General features: G+C 33.5%; 2 protein-coding genes across 5 annotated transcripts in view; both read left to right on the top strand.

Moving 5' to 3' along the window:
• The window catches only part of nmo (serine/threonine-protein kinase nemo), a 194354-nt gene that overhangs the window by 92840 nt on the left and 76566 nt on the right, over positions 1-24948 (top strand). The window lies entirely within an intron of this gene.
• Sarm (sterile alpha and armadillo motif) overlaps positions 1-24948 on the top strand; it is an 85902-nt gene that overhangs the window by 19803 nt on the left and 41151 nt on the right. The window contains exon 1 of one of the 4 annotated variants that reach the window (XM_066390718.1): positions 5559-5870. The exons of 1 other annotated variant lie outside the window; for it this stretch is intronic. In XM_066390718.1, coding sequence (XP_066246815.1) covers positions 5799-5870 — 72 coding nt within the window. In that variant the 5' untranslated portion in view covers positions 5559-5798. Of the gene's footprint in view, positions 1-5558; positions 5871-21460; positions 21593-24692; positions 24850-24948 lie in introns of those variants that run through there. 2 more of the 4 variants (XM_066390722.1, XM_066390720.1) reach the window with 2 other exon arrangements.

Genomic DNA, 24948 nt, shown 5'->3' with positions numbered 1-24948 from the left:
TACTATATTTTGTTATGGTTAAAGTGTGTCTTTACTAAGAGTAAATCTACAACAAAAAACTTCTTGATATTCATAAAATTTTCAATTCATGTAAACTAAAAGTTCCAAGTATTTTGGCTAATACTGTACATTCATTAGTCCAGTTGGTTAATCGTTTTCAATATATCAACAAAAATCAGTACTTAATCATCAAAGCTTTACGCAATAAGGAAGTTTATCACAAAATCTCTAAACCTTGATTTCTACTTCCAAATTAAGTTGTTTTTAACATCGACTCGCTTAAGTTTTAATTCATCACAGTCAATTAAAAAAAGCCGAAATACAGAAGCTCCACAAATTACACAAAAATTTACTTAGAATCGACTTTGTCCCACGGCTGATATTTTCAAGTAGTTTAATAGATACAGACATTGTAATTATGCAAATGTTTGTTAATTAGCACGGTTTATAATTACATAGTGTTATTTTTATAATCAACATTTCAATTTATTGATATGCAAAATCATGATGTAAAATTTTTTGATGACCTAGCAACTTATAGAGGCGATAGCTATAGTCGTGTGAAAGTGAGTCCTACTCGGTGCGATAAATTTTAAAATGTATTTTTTCGTTTTTTAAGGTCACGAAATCGCCTCTTTTTCGATTTATGGGTCGAGGGATATCCTTGACATAATTGAATAGTATGCGTATTACTGATTTACATATTATTTTCATGCTGCAAGACATCCACCGAAGATTGATGAGGGTTGCTAATTAAATCAACAAGAGTGTGACAAGACTTTGATTCCTGGAAGGTAAAACGAAAACAGTGTTGAAACAATAGGTTAATAAATATCGTCTATTGTTGGTATTTATGGCAGTATGTTGTTACTAATCATATTTGCAGAACAAGAATAAAAGTGATTTAATTTATTGTCCAATAGAAAAAAATGAAATATTAAAAGCACTTAATCAGTTTTTTTTCTGCAGACAGAAATGACTTAATCAGCAATCGTCTTGTGTTAAGTACCGATTTTTCTCAAATCAAGGAATATTTTTATAAAGAGATAAGATATTTCTCTTTAGACTTGAGTCTCTCAGACACTATAAATGATTACATACATACATAACGACATTTATTAACTGACAAACTATGTATACAGGGTGGTCACTTTTACGACGCATTCTATGGGGATTTACGAAACGGTTAAAGATACAAGGTTGGTTAAATAGAGAAAAAGTTTCGTATTTTTATGCTCTGCAAAAAGCTGAAAGCAAAATTGAAATATCTTATGTAATTACTAAGATATCAAAGAAATACCAAAAAAGTCGATTTTCTTTTTTTGTCTATAACTTATTTATTTTTCATACAATCATTTTGAAACTTGGGTGTTCTATATTTTCCGTCAGTGTCTTTAATATGGAAAGGTCAAAAATATCCTAGGGCTACTAGTTTACGTGAAAATAATACTAACTTTCGATTTTCTTATGGACGCCATATTGGATTTTCGCATTTTTGAAAAACACGAAAGATTTCCGTTTCGGAGAGGTGCAACACAAGGGTCTTCTGAACTATTTTACAATAAAAATTAAAATATTTAAATATTTAATGAAAAAATTAAGTAGCACTGAATTTGTCAAGGTCATAATTGGTTACCAAGTTACTGACTGTCTTTGACACATAAGTCAAGTAGCCAATATTATTGGTTGCTATGTCAACATAATTTTATTTAAAAAGAAATTTAGTAAAAAAGTGAGTTTTGTTCTTCTGTGAATTAAGTAAATTTCAATTTTTATCAAAATGGGATGATATTTCTCCAAAGATGAGAAAATAGACATGTATAATGTGTACATAAGACATTCAAAAAACGCTTATCTTATCTTAGAAACCCAATTACAAATTTCATTCGGACCATTGACCCAGTTGTTATCAGAAGAGCTACTTCAAATATGTAGTATGAGCGAACGGCATTATGTATTACTCATAGTGGCGGTCATTTTGAACATTTTATATAATTTTCTCTCCTCGTATTAATTTCTTTGTTAATTAATGTTAGTTAATGTTAAAGTTTGTGTTATTGATTTTCGAAAATACATTTGATAATTTTTTTTATTACTTATTTAAAAGTTGTATTATTGACTACTTGACTTATGTGTCAAAGACAGTCAGTAACTTGGTAACCAATTATGACCTTGACAAATTCAGTGCTACTTGATTTTTTCATTAAATATTTAAATATTTTAATTTTTATTGTAAAATAGTTCAGAAGACCCTTGTGTTGCACCTCGCCGAAACGGAAATCTTTCGTGTTTTTCAAAAATGCGAAAATCCAATATGGCGTCCATAAGAAAATCGAAAGTTAGTATTATTTTCACGTAAACTAATAGGCCTAGGATATTTTTGACCTTTCCATATTGAAGACACTAACGGAAAATATAGAACACCCAAGTTTCAAAATGATTGTATGAAAAATAAATAAGTTATAGACAAAAAAAGAAAATCGACTTTTTTGGTATTTCTTTGATATCTTAGTAATTACATAAGATATTTCAATTTTGCTTTCAGCTTTTTGCAGAGCATAAAAATACGAAACATTTTCTCTATTTAACCAACCTTGTATCTTTAACCGTTTCGAAAATCCCCATAGAATGCGTCGTAAAAGTGACCACCCTGTATGAAAATTACAATACCCATTAACCTGCCGTAGAAATCAATGCGAAACTAGATTCTATATTTGGGTGTAATATTATTTATTTTGTAATATCATTATCTGCTGTAAAAATCTGATGGATAGAAATCGTGATCACAACATGACATTGTGAACATATGTATAATAAACTGATTCTTAAGAACATATGTGCATCAATATGCTTTCTTTTTAATATAGAGGAGGAAAACCTTCATAAGTACCCTGCCTGTTGGACTGGCGACAGGGTTATGTGGGATTCACCCCCTGAGGAGGACGCTTACCCACTAAAAACCTCCTCTCTCTGCTTTAATTCCCATTCCACACCGTCGTACTGACATTACTTCGAATGGGGGCAGGAGACTTCAGCTACTCGTGTCCCACTCCGAGAGATCCCCTCGGAGGGCACGAGTGACCGATTCTTTTTTTCTCCTGCTCATCTCATCCTGAGCCTTAATCATCATGACAATCTCTAACATTTTCATGATAATTCCCCAATGATTTTCATCGCGCAGTATGATTTCAGCGATATTTTCTTTAGTGCTTTTAGTTTCACACATTATTGCTGCATGTTCCCTGGCCAAAGTAAATTTTGGACAGTCGAAGATTACATTAATGTGTTGAACTAACCTCATCATCAAGAATTTAGATCAAAAGTAATTTTTATGTGGGCATGATCAGTAGAATGAGCAATTTTTTTAGTGATCTCAGGGAATCATTCATCTCTCAGACAACACTTCTCAACATACTTTCTTTTTGTGGGTGCCTTTATTACCCTTTTCTCACTACTATCTAAAGGCGTCCTGAAGCTAATTTTTCAAAACATAAACAGCTTTCTTCAACTATCAAATCTTCCAAAAGATATAAATCTCATGACTGTGCTGTTGCTCTGGGGAAAATGTTTTAAATGAACATTTATTGAACTTCACGAGAAGCAAAACTTAATGGATTATGAGATTTTTTAAACTTGAATGAATAACATAAATTGTGAGACCATTAATGAGTATGAATCGCTGCTTCGACGTTTTAAAAACCAATAAAAGTTTAAAACAAGTCTGAATTATCCAGTTTTCCAATATAGAAACAAGAAGTAATAATATAATCATCCACACCTCTCATTATTGTATGTTTTATTGTCTTGCAATAATTAACTTTACTATAATAAGTTGGTATTATGATGGGATGTGGGTGCCTTTCATCTAAAACAATCAAGAAGTGCATAAAAAAATCGTAAATCGCATAAAAATGGAAAGACATTTTTCACTGCAGAAGGTCAAAACACACGTCCTCTGCAAGACTTGTGAACAGGACTGGTTCTTGAAAGTAAAATTTCATACTCATACATTACCGATTCAGAACAAAAAAGCTAAAAGTAACTTATTGTATCTATAATTTCTCTCGCCTGATCCCTCAAACCGGATAGAAGAGGAACAAGAGAAGAACCCCACAGGGAGGTCCTCCTTTAGAAGAAGCTTACAGGTTAGTTCAGGTTAGCTCGGAAGGGTCGGACGTTGGACCGAACAAATCATAAAACGTGCAGTGGAAATCGAAATTCCATGGCTCGAAGTTGCAAAACAAGTTATTTTTAAATACCATAGAGTTCTTTGGTTTATGTCACCTAAAGGAGCAGTATTAAAACAGGCGGTTCACTGGCACAATTTTAATGATTTTCAGTAAATAAAAAAAAATCCCTGCAGTCTTCCAACATTCACTTAAAGCTAGTCAAGTAGGTAGATAAAAATTTTTTACCTATGATTGTGTGGTAAAGTGGGTTTATCGCGCGTATTTGCTAGCTGAAACTTGCACATTATCGCATGTCATTGGTAAAAGGTTTGGATGATGGATATGATGGAAAAAATTATTATATAGTAACATGTTATTGTATTAACCAATCAGGGATTTTTTAAAGTAATTTTTACCTAAATTACAAAATTGTCCAAAATTGTGCAGTATTTTCTAAGCATAAATAGCATCTCCTGGCTATTGCGGCTAAAACTTTAGGTAACATATTATTTTACATATTATACATATTATTTTAAACAACATATTATAAAGGGGAACTATCTAAGTCATGTTGAAGCTTGTAAAAAACTACAATGGAAAAGATTTTAGTTTTGATCTATTTCTTAATACAATTCAGGAAAAACATAAAGAAGAAATTTGAAAATTTTAATTTTTGGAAATAACTAAAAAGCCAAAAACAATTTTATAAGTCTGTTTGCATCGTGAGCTGCTCCCTTGACTGCGCAACTCTTTTCCCATTTAACCAAGTCTATATCCATTACCGTTTACGAGATATTTATTACTGTGCCGCACATGCTTATCTTGGCCACATTGTATTTGTCAATCATCAAACTCGCCATCATCAAATATCCAAATTATAGAGCTAGCTGCATAGATATTCTGCAAGCCATTACTTTAGGAATTTTCAATTCATTGAAATTCGCCTACTTCAGCTCGCAGGCCAGAACAATATGAATTTTGATCTCGTCCAATTTAGTTCGCTCTTCGAAATTCGCGGAGGAAACAAATAAATATGTTCCTTTTCCGCATTCGAGCCATCCATTATGGGGAATTATTCATGGAAAGAAATTTGTTATTTTCAACAAATATTCATCACACACACTTCATGGCCCTGTTTCCTCGTATTAGTGGCACCTGTTCCAAATCCGCACCCCAGTGCCAACATACGGGATTTCCTGATAAAGTGCGTGTCGCACCAGCAAAAAAGCTCTGCAAATCAGTGCTTTACCCAGACCTAACGGTGGGTCCTGCTACGCGTCCGTTTCTCAGAAAGAAGCAGCAAAAGTTTAGCAACGTTAACACTGGCACAGACAGAGAGGGGAGCTTAAATAGTCAGACGTTTCAGACCGGCGGAACAGTATATGCCTCGAATTTAACCACGTTATATATATATTTACATATATATAAATCGACGCTGAGACTGAGAATATTCATTCACTGAATTTTCCAAACGAATTTTTATCTCAAACGACTTATTTACGATCGTTCCGGAAAATCGAATCATAAATAGAAGGCTTTCGCACGATATCGCAGGCCAATAAAACGCGACGTGTGATGTGCGATTTTGATCCGAGTTTTGAGGTGGTTTGCTTTAAATGAACTCCAAGAATGGTTGTAAGCAAGTATACGATGCCAGCTCAACCCAATCTCAGCATGAGGAGAATGTTTCTCAACAGGAAGGTGAGTGAAGACTAAACGTTGAAAGTTTTCCAACTAGCGCTTGGGGTCACCATGTGCACCTATTGCGAAATTTCACTTCACCAGCAACGACTTAACCCGATTAAAGTTTGACAGGCCTCAAAATCGACGAAAAGATCGGTCGTTGAAATGAAGGCGTTACATAACAAAAATATCGATTACTTAATAAAGTAATGCAACATTCTCGGAGATCGAAAGTCGGAAATAGTGAATTTTTAAAAATATCTTAAACACTAAAGAAATCTAAAAAATATATCTTCAGAACACTCCGGTCTGCTTCCAAGTCCCAAAACTCCATTCGCTCCATTTTGCAATAAACTCCCGATAATCGCTCTAGATCGTTGAAAAATATCTATGAATTCTTTTTAGGTTACGTTTGGTCAGTCAAAAATCTATATGAGTTAACTTTCATGTTAAGGTCACATTAATAAAAAAATACCAAATTTTCACCTTCAAGTAATTCCTCATTTTTCCTAGGGATTTTCGCGATTTTGTCAAACCTGCAAGGCGAGCGTGTCAAAGCGACGTCAATTCAAGTCAAAATTACGTCGTGAATTCCCCTTTAGGTCATTCTGAAATGCTTCTGAATTGATCAGAAATATCCTCCAACTCACTCCGATTGGTTGCCCAGCCATTTCCACAATTATGCCGTAACTACGGGCCAATTTAAGGACTAGTTGAAGTCAATTACGTTGTAAATTCCTGAGGTATTTTCAGTACTATTCACGTCACATAATGACGTGGTACTAACGCTAACTTTCGTTTCAAGTGGTTTTCCAAAGTTTGAGTTATCAACAGTTCAAGAACAGCAAAGAAGAACTGTAACGTAGAAAAGACGTTCAGGAAAATGTAAAGAGAGTAAACCTGTACGTAAACCAAATAAGTTTTTACAATTTACCCGATACAAAAACTTGCTTATTTATGAATGTGTGAGAGAATCAATCTGTGAGTGGAAACTTATGTAAATGTATGATTTAAAAATAATGTGGCAAGGTAACCGGAATATTATAAAATTTTATAGCATATATATTTATAGCAAGTTTGCTAGGTAGGTCACGTTGAGTTCCTCAGAGAAAGAAGTCACATTTATCTAAATCTGGTAACGCGGTGGTCAGTGTTGAAAGCAGTTATCTCCACGACCTATCCATCGATTTGAAAATTGTTGGTATAAAAATTCTCGACCACTCTTACTGAAATGCCTCATCGTGCATAAACCACATTTAGGTTGGTTGTTGTAGCATATGGATTTTGATCCAAATGTTCATGGCTGTTGTACAGATTTCTATTTTCTCCTCGTGTAAAGCAAGCTTCATTCGTGACAAGAATGATATAGGGAAAATCGACGCGCTGACCTAGGATGGAATTTTAAAAAATCGTCCGTGGTCCTTATGTCTTACGGTAAGAGTTCGTGGTTTTTTTTTTAAGCTGTAGATGGTGCAGACTACGTCGTATAATTCGATGGACTATGAGCTGTGGTATATTAAATTGCTGAGATATTCTTCGCCAACTGGTTTCTGGTTTATTTTCAATACTGTCTAAAACGCGCTCCTCATTTCGTGCGTTCACTGCGTAAACAAGACCTCCAGCGTTGCTTCGGCAAAGAAAACCCGTTTTCCGAGCTCTTCGCTCAGCTTTGGCAAATGTTTGACGATTTCGAATGATACGAATCTACAAATTAGGAAAACTACTTCAATATTCTTTTATACTTCCCCGGCAGTTGCCCTCGCAGAACATCAATCCTAACGGCATATCAACTTGCTCATTAAATGAAAATTTTCCAGCCATTTTTACTGATAAATACCGCGACAAATAAGAACAAGATGTACTAGGAATTTCGGTAAACTAGTACATTCATATAACGTCAGTACAAGATACTGGAACGTAGGAAAAACGTCAATTTTGTTAATAATAACATCTTAGCAACAGAAGAAGTAAAGAGCAGTAGTAGTACAGTTTACTCGCTAATATAAAACCACATATTTTTGTTCGATTTAAGCTGTTTTGACCGCTATCACAAGATCGTAGTTTGCTCAGGTGTAATGTGTCTTCATGCTGCGCCTATGTACATCGCCGCTTTTAGCAGTCTACCCGCCACGGCCAGATTTCAGTATTCATTATTCACAAAAACATGTGGCCCTGTATAATAAAACTTTCGCCCCTTTTCTACGTAAGAATTAGAATTTAAGTACAACTCCGCTCCGCTAAATCGATGCAACTGCAATATGCCAATAGAAGATCCATCTCCCTATTCAGTGAAATATCACGCTCCGTAAGAGGTAGACAATAAATTAGCCGTAGTACCCGTATGAATGTTAGCCCTCATTTTTAGTACTGAAGAATTCCGTAATGCTTGTAAACTCTCTCTTGGCCGAATTGTCGCGTTGGAAATTTCGTTAAACGAGTTCTTAATTTTTGTCAATCTGATTGAGGTGCATTATTTAACAGTGAAATAAATTACTTCGTAAGTTGTTCCCAAGTTTGTTGTTTCATAATCCATTTCAGAGAAACCAAAGGTTTATCGAAAAATTACTTAAAAAACTGCAGCATTTGATTTTCTATAAAACTAGTTGACCTTAATTGTAAGTTAAATTAGGATTAAGAAAAACTTAAAATTTTAAATTTCTACCAACTAAATATGTAAATGAAAGAAATACATTTTCTAAATTTGATTGTTTTATTGAGGTAAGTTAATTGCTGACATACTGCCTCTTTTCGAATTTTTTAAGACATTTTCTGAGGCCAACATCTCAGCAACCCTAAGCGTAAGGAAAAAATTGCGTATCAAATATCGATTTGGTTTGAGGTTGTACGCGGCACTTATTCTATATTGTACCATTATGTTGCCAATCGTCCTGTATACTAGTGAGGACAATAAATATTATTGTCGTGGCTTAAATTTTTACGAATCAATTAATAATTCGTACTACTTTACCTGTACTGAGAAATAGATTTATAGCCAGTGTTCTAATCTTTAAACCTTTGGAACTATTGAGAGAATGCATTATTTTTCCTACTAGATACGCAATGTAACGGGTGATCAATAAAAAAAAAGCGTTGCACGCGGCGAGTTGTAAACGTAGGGCGTTGATTACGTCATTTGCTATTTATCATCAAGAACCCGATAAATAGATAACAGCTAATGAATTTAACCTAGACATGCCCCTGATATTTCGACGCCCACTTGAGGTTTTTTTATAATAATCACCCTTTACTACTAAATTAAATCTGGTTTAAACTTATGTTGTGACACTTCTCACATTTGTAATTTATTTACAAAATCGAAATGTGCAGCTATTCCTAATGTATCATTGATAACGCTGATATTACTGTGGAAACAAGTTAGAATTCGACCTCAAAGACAATCTACTTACATCACTTGAATGCAACTATTCTCTTGATAATTACTCTTTTCCTTATTAACTAGAGAAATTTTTAACATTGGCTTTCTCCGTCGAATTTATCAGCTAAAACTGAGGAATCTTGCAAATACGAAAATTTGTTATTCTACTTGTAATATAATTGCATTTTATAGCTTCTTTGGCAAGTGAAACTTATTGTGGATAGCGTGACTGACCAGCAGTATGCGTATTTAGCACCTATTTACAACTATTTTGTGCTGCATTTAGTTCAGTAGGTTGTCCTAAAAGCATAACAAATTAGTTTCTTTAATACAAAAATAAAAGTTTATGTCTAAAGTGTATTTCGTGCTCCTTTGAAAGACATTCAAAACATTTTGCGTATTAGTGCTAAACTAAAACTTTTAACCGCGCTTATAACACTTTCAATCAGTACTTTGCAGTCTCCGATTTCTTATTTTCAAGAATCAGATTTCTGAAAAGCCGAAAGGTCAACAGTGTGCACTGCAGCTGCCTAAGCAGATTTGAATAATGGCATATCAAATTTTACAGATCCTGGAGCTGTACAAACAAACAAGTAGGTACATTCTTATATTTGCTGATAATGAAGTCATAACCTAAAGTATTGAGTTTCCTTGATAAAGGATTATAATGGCTTAAACCATATTGGATTATTGATACATATATTATTGATAAATATATGGTTGTTTTGTGAACTCAATTTTTCCCTATTTCCAAAAATAAAGTTATCTACTCCCAAAAATAAGTTTATCTACGCGATTGTTTAAAGGCAAGTTTGAAATTTTAAAATGTTCACAAATGAAAGGCAAATTGCACTCGAAAGTGTGGGTATGTTAAACAAACAATTCTCTTCACACGTGCGAAATAGATCTCACCTTATGGTTAATATTAATGAACAACTTAAAATATTTCTCGGATGGTTTTCAATAATATAATACGAGGTGTGTTCAGAAAAAAACGGAAGTTTTAAATTCTTGGAAATAATTTTATTTATTCCACTTCACCAATTTTATCTCCTTCAAAATAGTCCCCGTTAGTTAAGATACACTTATGTCAACGCTTCTTTGAATTCCCGAAACACTTCTGAAACTGAAACTTTGGAATACTGTTTAGCTCTTTCAGCGACGCGCATTTAATCTCGTCGACGCTCGCAAAACGACGACATTTTAAAGTTCTCTTTATTTTCGGAAACAAAAAGAACTCGCAGGGAGCCATATCTGGCGAATATGGAGGTGCGATGTCATTACAGTATTGTTTTTGGTCAAAAATTCACGAACAAACAACGAAGTGTGAGCGAGCGCATTATCGTGGTGCAAAAGCCATGAATTCTTTCGCTACAAATCCGGGCATTTTTTTCGAATTGCTTCACGCAAACCACATTGAACTTGTTGGTAATATTCGTTGTTGATCGTTTGACATTGTAGCAAAAACTCGTGGTGCAATATGCCATTAAAATCGAAGAACGCTGTGAGCATTACCTTCACATTCGATTGCACTTCAGTTTTTTCTGCTATCCAGAATGCCTCAAGTGAGATGATTGAGTCTCGACGTCATAACCATAAACCCATGTTTCGTCACCTGTTACGACACGTTTCGTTAGTTCTAGATTGTTGTCGACTACATTTAACAACTCTTAAGCAAATTTCATTCGCCACTGTTTTTGTTCGAGATTCAATAATTTTGAAACAAACTTTGTAGTCACAAGTTTCATACCCAAAACATGCGAAACAATTTCATGACATGAGCCAACTTATATGCCAACACCTTCAGCGACCTCTCTGATTATAATTCGACGATCTTTCATCACCATTTCTTCCACTTTTTCTACGTTTTTATCCGTTTTTGATGTGTTGGGTCATCCAGTGCGCTCGTCATCTTCGACGTCTTCGCGGCTTCGTTGAAAACGCTTATATCACTCATAAACTCTTGTTTTGCATATAGTGAACTCACTAGACGCTACATTTAACATTTCTAAAACCTGCCTGCACTTTATTCTATTTTTGTAACGAAATTCAACGCAAATTCTTTGATCCATTTTTCAAAGATCGCCGCTCGTGTCGAATACAATGTAACTTTTTTGACAGTTGTCAACAAACTAAACTTCCAATATGTCTACCAATGTACACATTGTTTAAGGACATGTTTACCAACACAACAAGCAAAAAATCGGATAAATACAATTAATCCAGCCCAGAAAGTTACAAAATTCCCGTTATTTTTTTAACACACCTCGTACATTCTTTTAATGTGTTGTCTTAAAACTTTTTGAGCCGGCACTGAACCACTGTATACTTGATTGAGGAACCCAAGACATATTCAAATGTAATTCAAATTTGACAATCCAGAATACAGTGGAAAGATAATCATTTATTTAAATTTATTCACCTGTCTCTTATTCAAATTGCCCAAAATGCGAGGGAGTTCAACGATTTTTACAATGAAATGACCTTGCTGTTGCTTCCATTGAGCTAACATGGCTAAGACTTCGAAAAAGTTTAATAAGTTACAATTAGGTATTATTAATGCTGGTCTGGTTAGTTGGCAATGGAAATTGGTTGGAAATGGAACTAGTTTTTAATTTTGGAACTTGCTATTGGTCGGATCAGGTCACTTTGCGATAAAATCATATACCAACTGTAGTAATTACATGTTTTATTGAAAATTTCTTGAAGGACACTCGACTGAACATTTTGTAGTGTGCTATATCTGGTAGGTTGTCGAAGAATCGAGAGGGGAAGATTGGTCTGTTGGTGTGTATCTCATCGTCTCTGTTACGCGGAGGCATGCCCGCCTCTATAGTAACCACAGTTTTGCCTCTAACATTGCTTCGCTTTTCTCAATCAAACTAGGACTCCTTATATTATTGTTGGTCTGATAACCGTTATATGAAACCAAAATTCGCAGGAGAATCGATTTTCCGCAAAACTTGCGGGAAACATTGAAGTAGCCTCAAATGAAATTTTCAATGAATTTGAGTAACTCAAACCATTCTAAGTGGAAATTAAGGAAAATATTGAACTATCCTAAAATGAAATTTGCGGTGATTTTTGAGTAATCTAGAGCACCCTAACTGGCAGATATTATGGCGAGGACATGTACTTTTGAGTTCGGGAAGGAATTGTATACACCATTTTAAGGTTCCATTCAGAAAGCGTCCCATTAATTTTAGAAGTCAGAAATATCTCATGTAATTCAAAAATCATAGTTTTTATTTCAAAATAACCAGTTGAACTTTAGAAAGGATCATTTGGATTTCAGAAATTATCATTTCCATTTTAGAATAATCATTTAAACTTTAAAAACCATTAGTTTGGTTTTATTTTTTTTAATATTTCAGAAAAGATGAACTTCAGAATATTAATTATCGGCATGTTATGCCTTGGATTAAAATGGATTAAAACACTTACTTAAAGCCTTGACGAGGAAACGATCTGAATGTTAAACACGGTGTTCAAAATATGCTAATTTCTCTACGCCTATTGATATGCAGTGCGTCTCATTTAAAAAGCTATAACTTCTCTCAATAACTCTGAAAATATTACTTTTTATAGAATGTTTGTTATGTGTGTTATATTGTTGTTTTATAGAATGTTTATGAAGGTTTTAATACGTAAAAAACAAGAATTTTGAGCAAGAAAATATTTTACAGACATTTTTACATACAGATTTATGTGGACGAAAGCGTTTCGATTAAATTATTTCATATATATGAAAAAAGTGTTTTTTTAAATTAAAATAATATATTAAAAACTATGCGCGACACTCTGATATACAAGTCATATGTTTTAAAATCTAAATAGTAAAATTCAAATGACGATTTCCGAATTACAAAGAATATTTTTTGAACTATTTTTGAAAATGGTGTGGAAGAAAATTCTCTTAGAAGGAAGCCTGAACAAGAAATTTAGGGAATCCTGGAATCCTGTAGTTACATCTTTTCTATTGACTCGTCTGGTATTAATTTCTCAAGTTGATAATTAAATCAAAATTTTATGCTAAAGCTCTCATATTTTATATGAAATCAGTTTTTTGTTAACATTCATAAACTCTACGGGAGAAACACACAAAATGGCCATTTTCAACTTTTCGAATAAATACGAAATGCCTCAAAGGTGTGTTCATTCATAACTGGCACACTCTGTATCTGTTGTCGTCAACTAATAAAACTTGAAGAAGGAATGATGGTAAAACATGGCCTTCGTGACAAATTTATGTGCCATTTGCATGGTAAAACCCTGAACTTGTACCATCAAACTTTCATTTCAATGTTACTACTGTTGGTAGAAATAATCAGCACGTTCAGGGAGCATTTGAATGCTGCAGCGTTTGAGGTATGAATTTTCGGACTGTTTTTTGCCTAAAGATCTGATGTGACAAGCAGCTGTTAATTTGATCTTTTGAAATTAAAAAAATCAAAATTCGAGTTTTTCAGCGTAATAATTTGCTTTACAGCTTTATGTTAGTGGTACAGCGAAATGTGCGCTGCAATAAAGCGCTGCAGCGCTATTGTTTCCTCAATGCGCCTAATGGTGATCGGAGCTTTAATTAATGTTTGTTGCCAAAAAATTGGCAGTCGGCCAAGATGGAAAATTTCTTTGTGTACAAAATGAGGTTTATCTCGTATTAATAACCTCAATTTATAAACTCCTTTCTTGCCAAACCGATTCTTTGAATGTGCTTTGATGAGCGTTTTCAGCAACTCGCTCGAAAATAAAGAAAATCTACGAATTATTGTGTGATCGAGCTCTAAACTAAAAAATTGTTCGTTATCGAAAATGCGCTACAAATACCGGTTATGTACATGTCCTCTCCAACAATCGCATTTTTAACATGTTTGGTTTACAACGGCTGAATTCCAAACAAAGATATACAACCGTTAAAGGTAGTATTAGTGTGGGCTTCGTTATAAATTCAAAAGTTAACCGAAAAATGATCTTGCCTAAACAAGTTCCTTCTCGATGGTAATGGTAATCTGTCAATGGTAACGCGCTCAGCTGGGCAGAGTTGTTTTCGCACAAACACCAAGGTCGAAAAAGTATTTTTTTTTAGCCGAATCTATTCTTAGACAACCTATTGCAGAATGGCATTTTTATGAGGTTTTAGACTTTTACTAGGATTCGTGTTGGAGTTGCTACATAAACAATTTATAAGGAAAATAAACCGGGTTTTGGAGAAAAGCAAATTATTCTAGGCAGAAAACCAAAACGCAGTTAACATTTCTTTTTTTGTGATCTGTGGTTGCGTAACGCGGAATTTCAGTTGCAATTGTGCATTGGCAATGAGCTTACACCCACACCCTGTGTGCAAAAATGAAAGTGGACTTCCGAGGAATGAAAATAAAGAACCACAATGCCGTTGTTTATCGGTCATTGTGTGTTTTAATGTGTATTCTCGTTGACAAAAGTTTCCTTTTAAAAATAGCTCATAAGTTACGTGCAGAAATAAAATGTTTTTTTATACTCAACAGGTCATTGATCACGATTGAAAATGCATACTAAGGCCATTTTTTTTCTGTAAATAAGTCCTTTGCAGAAACAGTAAACCAATGCACTTAACACGAACATAAACATAAAACTGCGTTAACTGCTCGTTTCGTGGGAATCTCCTTTTGTTGTTATTCAAAACTGGTCATCAGTTTATGTTTTCCTATAGTTGTGCGGCTGGTGCAGAAATTTGAAACTTACATTTGTACATCATGTAAATGGGTCATGTTCTACGTAAATAACCTGACTGATGTGTATTGACCAAGGAGGTGCGCATAAGATTTTGAATAAGTCATAATAAGGGGCAGTAAAATTTTTTTATTGCCTACGCATTAAAAGTTTTTTACTGCCTAAGCAGTAATAGTAGAAAATTTCAAAAATGTATAAGAAACATACATGAATCAAATGAATCGGAATATCAAGAGGAATCGGAGAAAAATTGTTTTTCGGCAAAAACGGAAATTTCCTCTCTTCGACTCTATGAATATCGCTGTGACAGTAAATTCACTACTTTGTGTCCTAAATCAAAAATCTATTTTTTGTGACAGTTTTATCCTTTAAAGAGTTTTGTAGTGACAGTAATAATTTAATACCATTTAAGGAAGACATGCAGGATATAACATAAATGATGAATTAATATCAGGGTATATAGCGTCACATATAAAGTGCGAATCCATTGAGAAATGTTGACACATATGAATTTTGGAAAATTTGGCCTTCCGGTGGTGCCTCAGAAATTATGAGCAATAATATTCAAATAGAAAAGCAAACGACAACCGTCAAATTACTACTTTTAAGAAAGAAAATCAAAATTTACTGCTATTTCTCAAAATTCGGAAAAACCGCAAATGAAAAAGTCTCTTATTTTTTACCCATACATATATCCAATTTTCGAGTTTCTCAAGTTATTTATGCATTTTCAAGATATTCGAATCGGTCAGCAAACTTGTAACAATAATTCTGTTCTAACAAAATAATTGTTGGAATGCCGATTATCAGTTAAAACTTCATTAAATAAATCTTTTTGAAAAAAAAAAGAAAAATACATTAGAGGGGTTACGTTCGCCTTGCTGCAAAATTGATCTAGATTCCAAAGCAAATACTCGGGCTAGCATATTGTGTGTATTTTTTCATAGCTAATTGACATAAAAATAGGCATAGAAATTATAACAAATATAGCCTAAAAAGACCAAATTATATACTAAGTAGGTATTACAAATCCAATAAATGATATCAAACTCGCAAAAAAAAACTGGTAGATAAATATCAATCACGTGTCGCCTGCTACGCCACTGGAATAATATATTTTAAATTTAGTTTTACTGAAATATATATAATACATAGAGTGCTACCAAATGTAATTCCGAAAATTTTAAATGCATTTTCCAGATTCGTCTGTGTTTTCTCTGAGAATCAAAAAAACATTTTACATATCAGAACCCATTTTGGAAAGTTTTTCTATAAATATCCATGTAAAGATAAAACAATGTCATTATGATATTGTATAATCCCTAGCAACTCATCATGGAATTTAATTTATTCCGCAACTTTTAAACGTTTATGATAAAATCCTGTTTTTCTTTGAATTGTTATCAACTATTCCTGCCAATTTCGCACATGTGTTCGGCATAATAGTTCTATTGCAAGATAAATCCTGAGCAAATAATACTGTACATTCTTTTTCTAGGAAGTTTATTTAAAACCATGATAAAGTAAGTGCAATTTTCTGATGTAGTTTTTGTCTGTGGGGATCTTATAACTCTAATACTACAGAAACTTATTAAGTAATAAGAGCAGCTTTTTCACTTTTTGTTTTCATTTAACATTTTTTCTATGTCCTTCCTCCCTCTGCCAAGTTTTCGTTTGTACTTTGACGGTTATCTTCCTTCCTTTTCAATATTTTTCTCATTTTTAAAGCCAACAAAAATTATCAGCTTCATAAAAGAACACAAATATTACGACTACATCAGAGCTTTATATGACCATATTTACATCCTTATCAGCAATTTGCATTTACATAACAACACCAAATAATGCTTTACACGCTATTAACACTGTGTGACACCTACAAAATAATAATCAGTTCTAAAAAACTGTATGAATCATTGGTCAGACGGATGAATCATCGAATCCATTGATAACAACGGTTATAATTTATTTATGCAGTGTTTAAGGTATTAATAAGAATTGTATGATTCACTCGTCGTTACAACTTAAATGAACACACGTATAATGTTGCATAATCATTGCAGATTATGTTATTGATGTTAGTTCTAAATCGATTCTGAAGCCTCTAAATGTTTGCTGCGACAACAGCATTATTGGAAGTGAAATCAGGTGCAAATGATGGCAAAGAATGTGAAAGGTGGTTCATTTTTTGGCCGAACCATGAGATGATGATTACTCAAACTTAAGAGGATGTAGATTGATTATTACATCCTTTCATCGCAGCAGGAAGTTATTTTTAATGACTCGAATTTTTCATTTTACTTTCTTGGGGCTGCCCCACTGATCGTCAAGGATTTAATACAATCGCATAAAGTAAAGAGGTATGTGCAGTATTTGAAAATTTTGAACACCGGAAATGGCTTATCTCTATTTATCATGTGAATGAAAATTCTATGAAATATTTCCGACTTATAAATTTAAGTAAACAATTTGTTGTACGTGATCCAAGTAGTAAATTCCTTAAATGATGCAACATGAAGTTAGAGATACTGTGATTAAGGAAAGTATTGGGAATTGCGCTACACTGATAAATATTAACTGTAAAATACACACAATTTAATTTCAGGATCATAAAAGCTGATGCAACTTTAAACTATTAAAGTTCTCCAACTAAGAAATTTCTCAAATAGCGCTTTGTCCAACAAAACTATTTACCATTCGCAAACGAACGGCCCAAACTTTCCTGACAAAAGGACTTAAAAGTAACGATTTCATTAAATTTTTCGATGTCTGCATGTTCCAAGAACTAAACAAAATTCGTAAATGACGAATTCCCTAAAAAAGTAACTTCCATTGCTTGCTGCGACACTAACCATTTATTTTGCTGTTTCCATGAATTTTGCATACATTTTGATGAAATTCTATTAAGACCGAGGAAACTTAATTTGGTCGGACAAACTTTCTCGGAATTTCTTTGAACATCAGAAAAGTTGGGTTAATTCGCTACGTTTTAAATAATTAAATCCAATCTTCAAGTTTAAGTTTCAACTATAATAGGAGGGATAAAAATGGAAGAACGTAGAGGGAATCTGAAGAACCTAATTGTAAAGAAATCCTGGGAAAATCTGAAGAACAGTTGATGAAAGGAGCTTGGATCTACTTCTAATGTTTCCTATTTCACTAGGGTTAGATCAGCCAAAGCAGGTTAGAGCTGCTCAAATTTCATTAGGGATTTTTTTTCATACTTCAATCGTAGTGATTCTTATTTTCATAAGGAGAATGGCATAGATTTTTTTATATAGATATTTTTTAATTGAACACCCTGTTTGTGTTTATTGGTAACAGTAAAACTCATTAGGGAGGTGCCAATGATATATGGTTTGATCAATTTATCTGCTATAAAGACTATAATACAGGCATTAATTCCTCACTAAACAAATCTATGGATAATAAATAAATAAGCACAACTAACTAATAAATAAAAAATTGATAATGGAGTGCATTTTAAATATCTAATTAAGTAAATAATCTGAGTTTAGTAGTTAGTTTTGTGTTATAAGACTGTGAAGTTTTCTTAAACAGTCCAATTACAATTGAAAGTATTTTTCTCGCATATACATAAGCCGTGGTCCAGTAGAATTATTTCCTGTCTTTTCGTCCATAAACTGCTTTGAACATTATCAAAAGCATAACGGATGAAGTAGTTGAATTGATAAGAGATTTGCACTATATTGAAAAGAATCTGACGACCATTCGAGAGCGCGTTGTAGCACATTTGTCCTAATCTGCGTAATATTTATGTTATTTTTATATTATTTTTTTATATTATTTTCCTCATAGTACAAGAAGATGTTAATACTACGTTTTGTAAAGCTTATGCGTACAGAGTCACAGCTGCGAATGTAGATATGTGAATCCATCTTCTCGGCGAATTCCACATTCTGACTATCAATTTCATTGGACAAATTGCCCTCCTGAACTCTTGCTTGCCATAACAATTCCAGCCAAACTCCCTTTCCAGATGTTTAAGCTTTTTTTCCAATTCTAGCAGTTCGCAGTTCCTTTTCGCTCGTTCAGATAGAATTTTTATAACTTTCCTTTTTTAGTTCGGATGATGATTTAAAGCTTTCTTTAGATAGTAATCAATAAACTGCATGTCCTATATTTTTCCATTTGATTTTCTAGCAGCGAGTATGTCTAAGAAAGGTAACCTACCATACTTCTTTTCTTCAATTTAATTCTGCACTTAATCTTTATATTTTCTATGGAATTGAGGTGTGCTGAGAATTTTGCAGGCTCCTCTTTCATATGATTCCAAATGATAAAAGTATCATCCTCCCATCGAAACCAGCACTTGGATTGTCTTCTCTATTGCGGTAACTGAAGCATTCTTCTCAATGATCTCCATAAAATAGTTGAACATACATATGTAAGGGTGTAGAAACGTTGGAATAGTTCGGCTATGCTTTGGGGGAATTCCCGTTCCATGTTTTCTAATCTATATTGTAGTATAAGAAAAATATTCTTTAGAAGATTCTTTCTCTCCCTCTCCCACTCCCTTGCCCTTCTCTTTATTTTTCTCTCTCTCTAATTTCAATTTCACTAAATTACGTCACCAATTTTTTTTTATATGACCAGCATTTAATACGTGTTTTTCATTCCGTATATCTACTCTCAAATTAATCAAATTTTACCAGGCGTCAAAGGCAACTTAAGAGAGCGTCATCGCAGAGTAATAATAATTTAAATTCAATTAATAAGACACGTTGATAAATTAACTACTATAATAAAGGCTAGAGATTAAACAGTTGATTCTTGAATTAAATATTAATGTATCATATTAAGTATTCTTGAGTTGATATATCCGCAAGGTGATATTTTTTTTTATTGCGAAAGTCAATTTCTTCATTTTAGTTTTCAAGCTGTTGAGAAATAAAGCTTAAATTGCATCGAATAATTCATTTATTAAATTGAGAATGCCAAATTGTCATGTTAAATAAATACTGATATAAATATATTTTTTAATTTTTTTTTATTTACTTGATGTTAACTAAGGAAATTACTTGCGGATTTAGATGTCCAAGACAAGTATTAAGTTTTTCTGTGTAGTTATTTATGAGATTGGTATTTACGGTTGATGCCGTCAATATTAAAATAGCATTCACCGGCAACCATCATCGAATATTTCAAATCTAATTTTTTTTTTGGAAATACAGTTTTGTCTGGACAAAATTAACTTGAAGAATGAAGTGAAATTGGTTCGCTATAACTGGAGTTCATTGCAAAAGGAAACTAAATTAAATATGTAGTATGTATGACATACTTATCTATATAATTGTTTCGAAAAAAATACGTCTTAGTGAGGTTAAAATATTTTATTTAAATACCACAAAAATAATTTATAACTTATTAAGTGTTATTTCACTTATACATATACGAAGAAACGGTTAAAAAAGACACCAGCTACTAGTCTAATTATGAAAAAAATATTGTGGCATTTTGGTTTGCACATTCTTTTTAAAGCTAAATGTGCTGATAAAATCTTCTACGGTACAAAAACTATTTCAAACTTCTTGTGGAATAACTTGCGACTGTAAAAACGAGCGAGTTTCCATCGTTTCTAACTCATTTCTTTAACTGAAGGAACAAGTGTGATTAGGAGCTATTCATGACTTTCCTCATTACAACTCACTTCATCTAAATTTTCACCAACAAAATTTGGTTTTGTTTATGTTTTTGTTTGTGGGTATATGTTTGAACTCTATCTGTCTTGTGACTGCTTGAATAATTTCTTCGTCTGTAGATACTCAGTAGATACAATATTTTCGTCAAGATTGACGTACTTTTCGCAGTCAAAATTTTGAATTTTTTTTTTCGAATTGCCTCTTCAATTCTTTGTTGCATCTCCAAATCAAAAAATATAGAACAGAAATTTTTTAATGTCTTTTCTTTGAGGAAGTTTCAATAGATGACAATGTTCACAGTTCGATATAAGCGGCAAATATAACCTAAATGCACGATAAAACTTGTTCGTTCTATCCGAAAGTTCACTATAAGCGGCAAAAAAAGCGTTAGTCTTATAGGACTTTTTTTGTGTCCTTTAACCTCAGTTCATTATAAGCGGGTTCACTATATCTGGACACCACTGTAGTTAAAATTTCCCACCATAAAAATTGTGTTTTTCAAGATGCGGATGATGGTACCCGGTGGTTCCATGATAAAACTATTGACCTGTAGTAAAAACAGAATACCTATAGGAATTTTCATATTAATATTAATAAAGCGATCTGATTTTGGTTGGTTTCACAGATCTCGTATAAGAAAAAGCGTATAGGAGAAAGTAGACAAAATGCATAGTCAAATGTAGTCAAATTCGGGTCGCAAAAGGGTGATAGAAAGACGCCTTTCAGTAGTACGGATTTTTTGATCAAAAATTGAGTTAATTTCGTTTTTTACACCTTTAGAAAGGTGGGCAAATTACGTTGTCCTTCAACCTAAACAAAAATCTATTTTTGAAACGGCAGTACTGTTAGAATGCGTAAAGTTAGCAGTTGGGGAATAGCCAAGAACTAGGTATGTCGGGTAATCTCAGTGTCGGCAAAAAAATTCATGATAAGAATCATATCATCGCGTGGTGCAAATGGACTAACTGCCTCATGAGTAGTGATCAAATAATGTAAGTGTTTGTGAGTACTTCAGCAGAAGTATTGTTCATTTTCTTCAAAACAACGAAAGTTACAGTCTTCAGCTAAACGTATGGATATCAATTAGTGAACGAAAAATATTTATCTGCAATTTAAGACACGTGCATACTCTTAACAAATCTAAGTAGGTAGTTGTGCGAGGTAACATATGAATGTAATAATGTTGAAGCCTATTACGAAATACTACGAAAGACCTTAATAACTGCCAACTCTGCTAATCACTTGGCACAACTGGTGCGCTTGTTTTTGTTTGAAAAACCAGGAACGCATCAATCAGATGAAGATCTTTTAGCGGTGTGGTCTTTGATATTGCAACAGCTAATGTCGCCAATTTATAAAGTTCCTGTTTTTAATTTATGTCAACTATAAACTCCCCATATTTAAAGTTTTTATAGAAAACTATTAATTCAAGATTGGACAAACATTGTCAGGAAAACCGCGAATCCTATCATGTCTTACATCCGGCTGATGCAGTTTTATTATTCGTCCTGCGCCTCTATGTTGGAAACTCAAATTCAGCCTCATGCATAATAATTATCGAAGTTATAAATTAGCAGAGTGAATGAAGCATCTCAATTTGCCTTCATCTAATATGGTATAGGTAATTGCCAATTGAACAATCCAAAGTGGTGCCTGCTTGAGTAATGCATGTGTGGTCTTTGACTTCCAAAATTCTAATGTATCGATTGGGTTCACTTTGCATACAATGATTATTTTTCATTGTTCTTTTCAGTATGTATCACTTGAATTTGCATACAAAGTGTTCCACCAAATTACATGTACAGTATCCGTCAAAATAAACAGTACCGAAAATTATAATTAAATTTATTTATTAGTTAGTATTGTGTAGTAATATATGTGTAGGGTGTTTCAAAGTTGCGGTGACAAAAGCCTAGAGGAGATTTCTCTAATCAAAAAAGGAAAAAAAGTTGATGTGAACATGGGTCCGCAAGTGCTTTGTTTTCGAGATACAAGATGTTAAGTTAAAAAAAAAGTTTTTTATTTATCGCTTAGAAACATGTATCGAAGCAGGAGGTGCTCAATTTGAGCATTTGTTGTAATAATGTTATCACTTATTAATTTTTTTAAAATCTGATAAATTTCTAAATATTGTTTTTTTAAATTCAAGGGCGTGTCGAGGTATGGCAATGTAATTTTTTCTCGAAAAGGAAGCAAGATACGAAAAGCAGCCAAGAAACAAAAATGTACTATTTTTAGTGGGGTTATCTGAATATTACATACAAACCGCAAAAAATACAGGGTGCTAGGTTTTCCTGCAAAAAACAACTAACTTGCTCGCTGGGTAGGGTTCTGGAAAATCTAACTGGTCCCGCAGGTGTATAATAACAGTTTTAATAAACCGTAAAAATTTTATTCAAATAAGTAAATGCGTTCTAAGCAATAAATAAAAAACTTTTTGTTTAACTTAACACCCTGTATCTCGAAAACAAAGTACTTGCAGATCCATGTTCATATGAGCTTTTTTCTTATTCTGGTCAGAAGAGTCTCTCCTAGGCATTTGTCACCACAATTTTAAAACACCCTGTACATGATAAAACTATGCCCCATAGTGGCCTAAGCAATTCCATAGCTATTGATTTTTTGCTCGAAGGAGTTGCTGAAAACGTTAGGAATAAGTTGGAAACCATTTATTTGGACCTTTTCAATTTTCCTACACCCAATATTTCAGTAAAATGCCTTGATAAATTGTTGATACTTTTGTGCGAATTTCTTTGAACTTGGACCATTATTTCCTCCAACTCCGAATGATCAGAAATAATACTCTACTAAACAGGCTTTTTCTTCAATTAAAATAACCATTCTAGGAATAAATTCAATAGCAACGTTATACTCAGGGACGGGCATAAACATTTATGAGCCAATTATGATTAATGAATGAATATGCGTAGTGCATATCTCTAAATAATAAATTTTTTAGTGTGAGGCCACACGATTATTGTTCAAAACGCATGCTTCTTCAAAAACATGATCCCCCGATTTCGATTTTTGAAGAATTGGTTTTACGATCTTAGAATGAGCTAGAAAACTTTTGGTCTCCTTTATTCTTTAATTACCAGGAGTGTAGATATGTTAATTATTTTCCAAAAGTTTTGGTTATGAACTATTATTTTTGTTCAGTTAAGTTGGTCTTTTTTCAAAAGTTGTACTCACGATTCAGAATTTACAAGAGAAATTTTGGCCTCTCTCTCCTTGAAGAAGCTCATGTCAGCTTGTTTCAGAGACTTAAAGTACTTTTCAATATTTTTATGGTAAACTGTATAATGTTCTTTCAGTTTCTGTTCCAATTCTAAAACTTTTTGAGTTATCCTGAGTCCGATTTTCTCTTCCGAATATTTGCGATATTTCTATCAACCTAAAACCAAAATATCCGCTAGCTTTCGTCGTCTCCACAGATTGTTGTGGTTCTTGGCGCCAAATTTACATTTTATGCTCTTTTGGTCCTTCGACGAGCCACACCTTTTCGCTGTCGCGAGTTTTTTGTTTAAAATCTCGTCCAAGATAGTCGAATTTCAATTTTTGGCCGCGAATATTTGCGACATTTCTATTAATCTAAAGCTAAAATATTCATACCGTGTTTATTCTTTCTGAACATTATCGTAATTCTTCGAGCTTTTTTTTCCTGTATAATAATAAGTCAAAGTATTTGTCCCGCTTTTGTTCTCTGTTACTATTGTAGTCCTTAGAGCCAAATTCACACGTTCATGCTTCTTTGTTACTTCGAGCCACACGTACATTTTCGTGTTTCGTTCGTCCTTCGAGCCAGATTTACATTTTCGTGTTTCGTTGGTTCTTCGAGCCAGATTTCCATTTTCGTGTTTCTTTGATCCTTCGAGCCAGATTTCCATTTTCGTGCTTCTTTGATCCTTCGAGCCAGACACCAAAAAAAGTCGAATTTCAATTTCTAATCAGGGATATTGTTTCCGATATTTGTTCGTTACGACAATGAAACGGCGCGGATTGCGCGGTTGCTCGTTTTCATTTCGACCCATCGGCCTTGTAGAACAACTCAAGCTTTTAGTCGACAACCCGCTACAGCTTTACGACCGATTGATTTGTAGTTAAAGCGTGTGTGTGCGTCGTGTATAGAACGTGCTTCCGTGTACAAATTTCGTGAAAATATGTATACGTTTTCCAGTGCTGTGAGGCTCAGTGTACAGCGACGATGACCAGAGGAGCGCCCGTTATGGATAAAGCCAAGATACCGAAGGTAAAGTGTGCCAGAAACGCGAAAGTTTACAGACAAAGGAAGTGAGTTTGTTGTATTGCATAATAACTGGACATAAACAAATACTTGACTGAGGTCAGT

Source organism: Euwallacea similis, chromosome 5, assembly GCF_039881205.1.
Source record: "Euwallacea similis isolate ESF13 chromosome 5, ESF131.1, whole genome shotgun sequence".
Taxonomy (NCBI): domain Eukaryota; kingdom Metazoa; phylum Arthropoda; class Insecta; order Coleoptera; family Curculionidae; genus Euwallacea; species Euwallacea similis.
Note: the sequence above shows the minus strand (reverse complement) of the source record. Positions and strands in the feature narration are given on the sequence as shown.